The 10387-nt window shown below is 35.9% G+C and overlaps 1 protein-coding gene across 2 annotated transcripts; it reads left to right on the top strand.

The window, feature by feature from the left end:
- Positions 1–1812: 1812 nt before the first annotated feature.
- Positions 1813–9296, top strand: LOC148853406 (Glycosyltransferase family 29 (sialyltransferase) family protein). 2 transcript variants are annotated; one of them, XM_088941584.1, is made up of 12 exons: positions 1813–2412; positions 2553–2626; positions 3522–3611; positions 3910–3987; positions 4657–4757; positions 5377–5569; positions 5667–5757; positions 5831–5895; positions 6531–6685; positions 6804–6885; positions 7327–7436; positions 8451–9296. In XM_088941584.1, the coding sequence occupies exons 1-12, from the start codon at positions 2325–2327 to the stop codon at positions 8644–8646; spliced, it is 1323 nt and encodes a 440-aa protein (XP_088797710.1). In that variant the 5' UTR covers positions 1813–2324; the 3' UTR covers positions 8647–9296. The 2 variants fall into 2 exon arrangements, with proteins under 2 accessions (XP_088797710.1, XP_088797711.1); XM_088941585.1 differs by lacking the exon at positions 7327–7436.
- The last annotated feature ends 1091 nt before the right edge of the window (positions 9297–10387 follow it).

Below are 10387 nucleotides of genomic sequence, written 5' to 3' on the forward strand. Positions count from 1 at the left end.
ATTTTAAATAAGTGTTTTTTCACCAAACGTTCATAAGTGTTTTTTAATCATCTATTTTCCAAATAAGCATTCCCAAATTTAGCCTAACCCGAGGTTAATAAATATGTATTTATGTATACATGCAATTATGCATTCATAAATGTACATATCTATATATTAATATATATATATATATATATATATATATATATGTATTTATTTTTCAGTACAAGTATTGTGTATTTATATATTTATCTATATGTGTATATTATATGTAAACAAAATTGAGTTTAAAGGCCTTTTTACTAAAATATAATGTGTATTGTTTTACAATAAATCCCTAAAATTTATGAAAAAAAAAATACAGATGAGAAAGAGAAGTAGAGAAATCGGGTCAATCTGAGCCCAATTGAAACCCAATCTGATGCTAATCGAGTTAGGTTAGGGTCAAGGATTCAACAATTTGGTTTGGGTAAGGGTTTGCCTTAACTGGACTTAATCCTGCCTAACTTTTTTTTTTTTGACGCCATAATCCAGCCTAACTTGCACACATACTAATAAGACAATATATATATATATTGTGCACCCACTTCACCATGCAACAAAAAAAACGTGATGGTAAGTGCACATTATTAAACGTGAAAATGCATTTTATGAAAAACGAATAAAATTTAAGTGTGACTGGTTGAGAATTTGAGATATGGATTCAACAACCAATGGTAATGAATACATCATAGTTGAATTTTAAAATAACGCATAATATTAATATTATCATGGATATTTTTTAAACATTCTAATTGTACATTTTTTTGTATGAATTAATTGTATCATACCAATTCGTTTGTTTTCAATAGTATAGTCATTTAAAATGGATGATAGATAAATATATTAAATATATTGCCTAAAATAAAAGGCCATAGGTTATTTCACATTTTTGCTGGTTAGAATTCAGGATCGGTTTGGTTAACAGTTGAGATCATAATTGAAATTCATAGAACTCAGAATCTGAATGGTCTATTTCCATAGTCTGTTTGGTTCAGATAGGAATTCTCTCAAATGGGGAATGTCATTCCATTAGAAATGGGAATGTGATTTCAATTCTGCCCAACTAAACAATTGGAATCTAAATGGAGAATGCCACTAAGTTGATCATAAAACATACAAAAGTTCCAGGGGGGGTGGGGGGCGCTTATGGTTCAGTGGCATATTTTTCAAACTGAATCGATAATATTGGTTTTTGGAAAACCAGAAACCAAAACTCAACCAAAACTGATCAATTAACCACCAGTTTGGTTCATCATTTTTTTGGTTTTATATTTTTAGAATACATTATAAATATATAATAAAAACTAAAAATACATATAAAATATTATATTATAAATAATAAATAATATATTATATATTATAAATATATATTTATATGTAATGCATATATTCATTGATAATATAAATATATATATATATATATATATATATATATATATATATATATATCGGTTCAGTTAATCGAAACTGAGCCGATATCTTTGGTTTTTTGAAAATACTAAACCAAATATCGCACCAATCGATTTGATCTCGTCCATTTGGTTAGATTTCGTGGAAAGATATCATTGGTTGTACAGCCCGCTGAAAAGCTATTGCGTTCAGTAATCCTTGGTCCATTCCGCCATCATCTTCACGTAGAATCGTGTACGGCTCTGTTAGTCCGGCAGACGCGATATATACATCTGCGCCCCACAACGTCTTACAACACATACCTACCGTGTATTGAGAGCATCTTCCAGTAATTGTATCAGAAGTGATGATATCCTCAGGAGATGCTTCGTCCACGGCGGAGATGTGCTGTGAGACGTTTGAGGCGCCCATTACTCTACAGATCCTACTTGGGGCCTGGGACGCAAACGCAAGCCTTTTGCGGCGGCCGTTTGACGACTGCTTAATTGATTGAACTGAATTCCTTATTGGCATGTCTTTAAATGAAATATACATTATTCATTGCAAGAAAAAGAAAAAGAAAACTAATAAGCGGTTCAGTTAAATAAATTCAGCTGTTTCCGAGCCGCACCTCTTCATTACCTGTTTCACTGTTATTACTCGGGAGCTTTACGGAATGAAAGGCAAACAAATCTCGTCACTGTCCGGTGCGAAAGCCCAAGGTGGAGTAACAGAGTGGAACTACATTTTTTGTTTCTTTTTGTGGCTGGACATCGCTTCATTTCTCATCTGCTCCGTCGTCTCTTCAAATCCTCGAGAGTAATTAGGGTTTGTCTCTGAAAGCCCCTCTATCGAGCGACCCCAGTGCCGGAAGCTGTCACCATCGTTCAGAAATTTTCAAAATTTCTTTGATGAGGCTCTTGCAGCTGTGTCTAGCAATTTCTTTGACATCAGGCTTCGCAGCGATCTTTATCTACATTACTGGAGTCTCGACCCTCTGTAAGCTATCGTCTTTTTATGTGCACAGCTATACTGTGTTAAATTTCCGTACTTGTTTCGAAGTACACGTTTACGATCTGATTTTCTTTCTTTATTTTGTCATTCCGTTTATTCTGTTTGACTTTCTATTTGATCTATAGATGACAAATATAGTCTTACTGATGAAGATCTAAGTGCATTGCTTTCCCTGCAGAGCAATTTCAAGAAGTGCGTGGTAAGTTTTTATTTTGTTTAAAGCATTATCTATTGATAATGCTGTTCATTTTTATCAGTCTGTATGTTTCCTAGGTCGAATTTGAGTGCTCATCGAGATTTTTAGATTATTAATAATATTATGTTGTTTTATGTATTTCTTTATCTTTTAACCTCTGATTCGTGTTAACCCAGTGCCTATGATGCTAATTATAATTAATGGGCTTTCTAGTAAACGTGTATTCCCAAATAGTAATATAACCAGCCATTTGAAGTGCTCACATGAGAAACATGTACATTAAGCATTTATGTAAGACACATTTTGATACAAATCTAGCATTAGGTGCGAGATGTAGGAAAATTGGAACTTAGCTTGCGAGCCTTTTGATTCACTATAAATTTTCTTGTTTCTGGCTACTTTAATGGTGCTTGCATGTTTTACTACTCAAACTCTCAACGAATCTGAACAAAAATGGAAAAATGAAAGTAGCATTTAGACTCTGATACCAAGTAATCAATAAATCAACAAAACCTTCCTAGTGACAAATTACATTCTATCATCTCACTCCCTTCTGGGAGACATAGACACCTCAAGATGAACTTGAAACAATGTTTCATAATTTATACATGTCTGTGGCTACAATAAAAGATTTTGTTCGCTGCTTGTCCAGCAAAAACTCTTTTATGTGGTTTGCTCAGGAGAAGTGCTGTTTTGCATTATAACTTAATTTGTATGACACTATTAGACAGTTAACCTGCTATCCCTAATTCTGTAGTTTAACATGATAGTACATTCCAGAGCAACTCATTTTTATCTTGCACATAAACTTGTGATCGTTGAAGATTCTTACTGTGGTGAAACATGGTCTCTCCTCTATTGATGCCTGGATGATTTACTGCTTTATATAATGATGCAGAGTGCAAATGGGTTAGGTTTACATGCTGTGAGTGGCAGAGACTATTGCCAAGTCACAATACAGTTTCCTAGTGACACTGTCCCCAAATGGGTGGGTATTTTTTTTATTTGTTTAGATACCTTATTGCACTTTTCTACTTTCCCTTATACATGTATTTTCATCCGTGCAATTTGGATAGTAAATATGTAGCACTGTGTTAAACAAGCAACAGGGTGTCAAAACTGATGAGTTCAGAACTACACCCAACTAACACAATTTCACTACTATTCATCAATTTTTAGGGAACAAATCATTCTTCTTGCAACGGATTCTTTCACTTTTATCATTGGAAAGAGCCCATCTTATTTCTAATGCCTTTGTTTTGATTGAAATGCAATTATTTTCACAGAGGGATCCCAAAACAGGAGAACTTGAAGGCTTGTCATTTGATTTTAATCTCTGTGAGGCTATTTCTATATGGGAACAGGTGAGTTTGTTGTTTTCATTTTTCTGCAACTTATTAATATAATAGTTAATGACCACACTGTACTAGGAAGAAACTATACCTGTGTTTTTTGTTCGAGACCACCCATTATCCACCTGGTAAAATTGGTCAGTTTTTTTATTTGATTTAGGAGTTTAATTTAGGTTTAATTCATAATTAACAACCGACTTTATCTAAAAGAATGGTACCTACACCAATTTAATGTATTGAATGCCTTTGTCTTGAGTCTTTTATTTGAGTTACGAATTAGATTTGACTTATTACAGATAGATATGAGGTAACTTTTTAATATAAAAATTATTTACTCTGTTTTTCTGAGTAGGAGTCTGGCTACATGTTTAGAGGATAAGCCCTTATCTGAGGGATTTTATTAAATACTACCAAAATCATTAAATGCATATAAGCTCATGCTATCCAATTGACTTCATGCTAATATAATAAGATTCACCAGTGACTTGAATGACACCATTCTTGCATACTGTTAAACTCAAATGAACAAAACTTTTTCTTTCTTTTGTTCTTTGCTTGACTGCTCTCATGTTAATTAATGATCCGCTAAGAGTAGCAAAGTCTGCTGGTCTTGAGTTTTTTTTTTCTTTTTTTCATGTTGTTTGTTTGAGTTTTGTTATTTGTCTGATCTAAATTGTTTAGGTGCGGAATAGTACCACAATACTGACCAGGGAATTCATTGATGCTCTACCAAATGGATGGGAGGAATATGCATGGCGCAGAATCAATAAGGGAATGCTTCTGTAAGTACGACTATTAAGCTGCATTTAGCTTGATAGTGTGAAATTCCTTAAGAATTTCCTCGACTCTCTGTTTCTCTCTTATTTTCTATCATACTAAAAACAGCTTTAGTACCATGATAAAGAAAATAACCCATGGATATAGGTAATCTACCACAAAATGGATATAGATGATAAGTATTCAAAATGAAAGGGGGGGAGATACTGTACTATGCTTTCGTGTCTATTGTCTACTATGTGTGCTAAACAAAAGTAGTGCTTCTGATTTTTCTTTGACCCCCAGTTTTCCTTGCTTATTTGCTTAGTGGAAAAGAACCTCAGAAAAAGTTTGATGCCTATACCCGAAAGGGATGAACTTGTAAAAGAATACTAATAACAAAAAAAAAATCTAAGGACTATCTGAGGTGACAACTAGATATTTTTTCGTCAAGAAAATACTAGGGGTGCAACTTGGGTGGGATCAGGTTGGGCTTTTCTCAAAATTTGAATGGGCCCAGCCTGAAGGGCAAAGCCCAAAGCACTGTAAAATGCTAACATGGGCCAACCCGAGTTTTACCCCTAGAAAATACCAAAAGAATTGACAGCCCTATCTCGCCTGACATTATTTTTTATGATACTGCAGTAACCACTGTGAGAATAAGACACTTTGCATGGAGAAACTTGCATTAATACTGCCTGAGACTCCTCCATTCTTTCCTCGGCAATTTGATCGGTGTGCTGTTATTGGAAACTCGGGAGATCTTCTCAAGACAAGATTTGGGCATGAAATAGATCATTATGATGCTGTTGTCAGAGAAAATGGTGCACCAATCCAGGTTCCCTAGCCCATTGTCTTGGACATTTTGTTCCATATTACCTTCTCTCTGATAACCATATATAGTCCTTACCCTCCTTTCTTTTGTTATATTTCAGAACTACACAGAGTATGTAGGTAGGAAAAGTACATTTCGCCTTTTAAATAGAGGATCCGCCAAGGCACTTGATAAAGTTGCTGAGCTGGATGGTATGACACTGCTCCACTTCTTTTATTGTCCTCTAACAATAGTAGAAGCACACTAAAAATATGCATTCTGCAGAAACTGGGAAGGAGGTCTTGATTATTAAGACAACAATTCATGACACCATGAGCAAAATGATCCGGGTTTGTACTTTTTCTTATAGCATCTCAATATACAGTTAATATTTTCTACAGGAGAGGGCTTTAGTCAAACTACATGTGTTAAATTGTGAAAATTATCTTCTTTCATCTATTTCAAAACTCTAATGTGCATCTAATTTCTAGTTCACAGAGCATGCTTCTATTACTCAGAATAATCTAATACATATTTTCGTACACTATTAGCTAAATTTTATATTTTCCAACATCCTTTTAGTTTGCATCATGGTTTAAGTATTTGTTAAGGTCTTATTAGTCCCCCCCCCCCCAAGTCACTGGACTTGGGGAGTGCTACTTACTACAAAGCAAGGGCTTTTTGAGTAAATCTATAATAGTTCAGGTAGTGCCTTACCACCCAGTTGTTATTGGTCTTGGTTCTTCCATTAGCAGATCTAAGCTAAATCTTAAAAATCTTGTTCATCTAGTTCTTCATTTTGCGTTATTACACACTTCTTTTATATTTTTGTAGTAGTTTTTTTTTTTTTGCTGAGAAATCGCAATAATAATAAAGCAATTGCATTGGAAGATTTTTAGTTGTCATAAATTGTTTTTTCCATATTGCTTTTGACACCTACGTACTATCTTTCTAGTTTACATACTTAATTTCCTGTCTTCTGTAGGAAGTCCCAATACACAATCCAGTATATCTCATGTTAGGTGCATCTTTTGGTTCAGCTGCAAAAGGAACAGGGCTCAAGGCTCTTGAATTAGCTCTCTCTGTTTGTGATTCTGTAGATATGTATGGCTTCACTGTGGATCCAGGTTATAAAGAATGGTGAGGAATCATTTTGACCTTTACATCGTGTGCCGTAAATTCTCTTGTAATTTTAACTGCGTGTCATCATGTGCTTCATGATCACATGTGTTTCATGTGATCTTGTTTTTACTTTCAGGACCAGATATTTCTCAGAGTCAAGGCAGGGTCATACCCCATTACATGGTAGAGCATACTATCAGATGATGGAGTGTTTGGGAGTAAGTGCTATTAAGTATTTCATTTTCTTTACTGATTAGAAAAACTATCCCATTTTCTTTATTAGTATATACCAAAACTTTCTTCCTTGTGTATGCTGTACACATGTTTCATATGCTGGGCAGGAGGCACCAATTATGGATCCTAGCCAGGAGATCTTTTATGAGAATTAAGTCCATATAGTTCAGTTATTAGCCCTTGACTTTTACACCAATTATTTGTTGTCCACTTTTTTTTTCAAATTTTCCAAGAAAAGACTACCAAATTTTCTAATCATTTCTAGTAATTAACTGGTAGATTCCCTAGTTTTAACCCGCTAGACACTGATCCCATCCCTTGGCATGTAGGCTTCAACCTATTCTTCCTGACTTGGATAGATTCCTCATTTTATTTATTAGTTTCTAATTTTTAACATATGATCGTTCATTTGTGGTTTTCTTAAGCTTATCAAAATCCATTCCCCAATGCGAGCTGATCCTAACCGCATGGTGAAGTGGGTTCCCAGTCGTGATTCACTGACAGCTGCAAGAATTGCATCAGAGAAATTATTGAGGTAACTGATGCTCATTTTTCAACCTCCCCCCTCCCCACCCCACCCTTCCATTATTCAAGCATTCAATTAAGCAAAAAGAAATATTTAAGATAGGCTAGAAGTTCAGTAGCCATGGATTAGTTCTTTATCTCTTATCTAACATACATAGCCATCTATTTCACAGTTCAAGTCCACTTACTGGTACATTGCACATGATGATGAGAAATCTAGGGCAACCATTAGGAGGATCAATGTTACAGTTTTCCCTACATCTTATTGGTAATTGTGGCATTCATATAGGATGTTGCTTTCTCCATTTGATGGTCCCTGCAAGGAATCTCTTATTACCTAGGAGTAAGCTGACGTGAAAATATTAACCATCCATTTGACTACTTCTTGTAAGGTGACATGAAAGCAATAGGGGGAGGGAAAAGATAAGGTGAATGGTACTGATTAAAAAAAAGAAAAGAAAAGAAAGATAAGTTGAATGGTCTACAAAGAGAACAGAATAGTTGATATTGTAGTTTAGTCATTAAGACTAATCTGGCTTCTATTGCTAGATATCTGGGAGATGAAATCCTTTTCTCCCCTCTCACAAGTTGGACATTTTTACTGATAGAAATTTGTACTGTCCTTACATTCTACTTAAACCTAATAAGGTACCTGGATTTACTCATTTCTTTGAATGCACGGAAGCTGTTTTCATGTTGTAGCATGCTCACAGCCTCACAGTGAGTAGTATTTTGTAAACTAGCTACCCTGGTACCCCAAGAAAAAAGCTAAGAAGTAAATATGTTGATCCTCTGTATTTCACTAGCCAGACCGCCAGAGGTAACTTATGCTCCAAGCCTTCTCTGTGCCATGTTACTAAATCATCTTACCATTTGCCATTTTGTATCGTTAATGGTCTTTAATCATTTATGCTTCTTAATCAGCTGGCAAATGTGAATTGTTTAAAACTTTCTTATTTTACTTTTAGTTGACAAAACACCTATTGACCATATCATGATGCCTCCCCATTTTGATGTTGAGAAGGAGGGATGGAGCAGGGACAGGAGACCCACTGGGTGTGTGTTACATTTCGAAGAAGCGGCGGGATCAAAAGAGTATAAAGCTTTCCATTGTCAGAAGGGCTGCTATAGAGCATCAGAATAATGTAAAAGGCACAACCATGTACCCTCTGGAGCATAGTCTTGGACATGGAATGCTTTGCATAATGCCCAAATTCTGAATTTTAGAAACAATTATACGAGTCAGAATGCACCAAACATAAGGAGAGGCTAGATTTGACCAGTGAATTGCATCTGAATTCTTCCCAACACATCGTCTAAACCCATTCAAATTCTTCATTCTTTCCAATTATCCATATCTATGTGGCCATTACTCTGAACTTCATTAAAGTGGATATCTGGATGAGAGATGGAATATTTTCCATATTTAAGCATACACCAGGTGCTGCTTGAGCCAAAATGTCCAGAGCAGTGATGCACACCCAATTTATCGTAATTGTTCTTTGATTAGCCATCTCGATCCGTCAAAAAGTTCCATATCCAGTAGTAAAGTGTTGGAGGTATGATCACTGGCCACTTGGCCAGCATCTGACTTGGTTTTGCCGCATCGGATTGTCCTATAGCATCTGCGTCAATCTTTTATAGCCTGTTAGCAGTAATTTTATTTAGCAGATCAATTATTATTAGATGTAAGTTTTGTGCCTTGGCCTTCGGAGAGAAAATAATAGGTCCAAAAATTTTTACTAGCGCATTTGTGCCTGACATTTGTATTTTGGTCGTATTTATTTATTTATTTGAACTGTTATTTGAATTATTATGATGCCATTCGCCGAGCGAAAATTGAGGATTGGAATTCACTGATTTATGCCAACTGAATACTGTAGAACTGTGTCTATTTGTTAGGCCTTTTTTAACGTGATTCTTGTTCAAATGTTGTTGGATTCGCCTTTATTGTGTCCACATAATTGATAACACTAATTGACTAAACCACCGGATCAGACAGCTGTTCTATGTAAACGCCTCCGTTTCCGAAGCGGGATCTGCTCCTCAAAAATGGGCGCCTCACAGGCACATCCACCGTACATTAGACAGCTGTTATATGTTACTGTCACAGAATGGAAGTGCACCATAAATGCAGCAGATCCCGATTCATTTGGATGTCCTATTAGTTACGTGGTGTGATCTGTGATGTTTAGAATGCTTAAAAAAGCAGGGTGCTATTTACTAGCGGTAGGTGCCAGAAACAAGGCTCCTGCATGCTGCAGCTTGTATTGATTTGATGAGTTCAGAATGCCTCGTATTCGTGCGATTGGAAATTTGTCGGCAGAATAACAAACATTTTACAGTTTCACTCGAAACGTAAGGTCAATGAGACAAAACGATAGACACATGGGCTATGGGAAAGGCTTATCTGCATGAACATGATAGAATTATATTCATGATTTCATTCAGGTATGGTTTTACGTGCAGGAGAATGATTTCGTGGGCATGGAGTTGAGCTTTTTTTTTTCTATGACTATCGTGGAGCTTTTCACCATTCCGCCACATTCCACATTAGGCTCAATGCCTCAAATCAACCTCAACCACTCTGCTCTTATGGTGCTAGTATGCTACTAACAGGCAATGACGAATTAGTGAACAAACTCTGTTAAGGTCCAATCCTACCAATTTTTGGTCCATTTTTCCGGCTTGTGCTTGGCTTCAGTCTTCAATGTTGAGGCCTTCTGTCATTTTTGTCTAGGGCTTAGTATCTATTCTAGTTTAGATTTGGCACAATACTATACTTTTCTCCTCACAGCCACATCCCACTGTGTTGGAAACATCTCCCTATGAATAATAAATACAAGTACAGGAGATGTTCACGATATGTGGCCAGGGCATGCAGTGAGGTCAGTGTGAGGAGCGACTCTAGTTTTCCAGCATCTTCCCCGTGGTGCCAGAATGCTACAATGCAAAATCTAT

The sequence above is a fragment of the Nelumbo lutea genome, chromosome 4 (assembly GCF_056320005.1).
Source record: "Nelumbo lutea isolate HS-2025 chromosome 4, American lotus-T2T, whole genome shotgun sequence".
NCBI lineage: Eukaryota > Viridiplantae > Streptophyta > Magnoliopsida > Proteales > Nelumbonaceae > Nelumbo > Nelumbo lutea.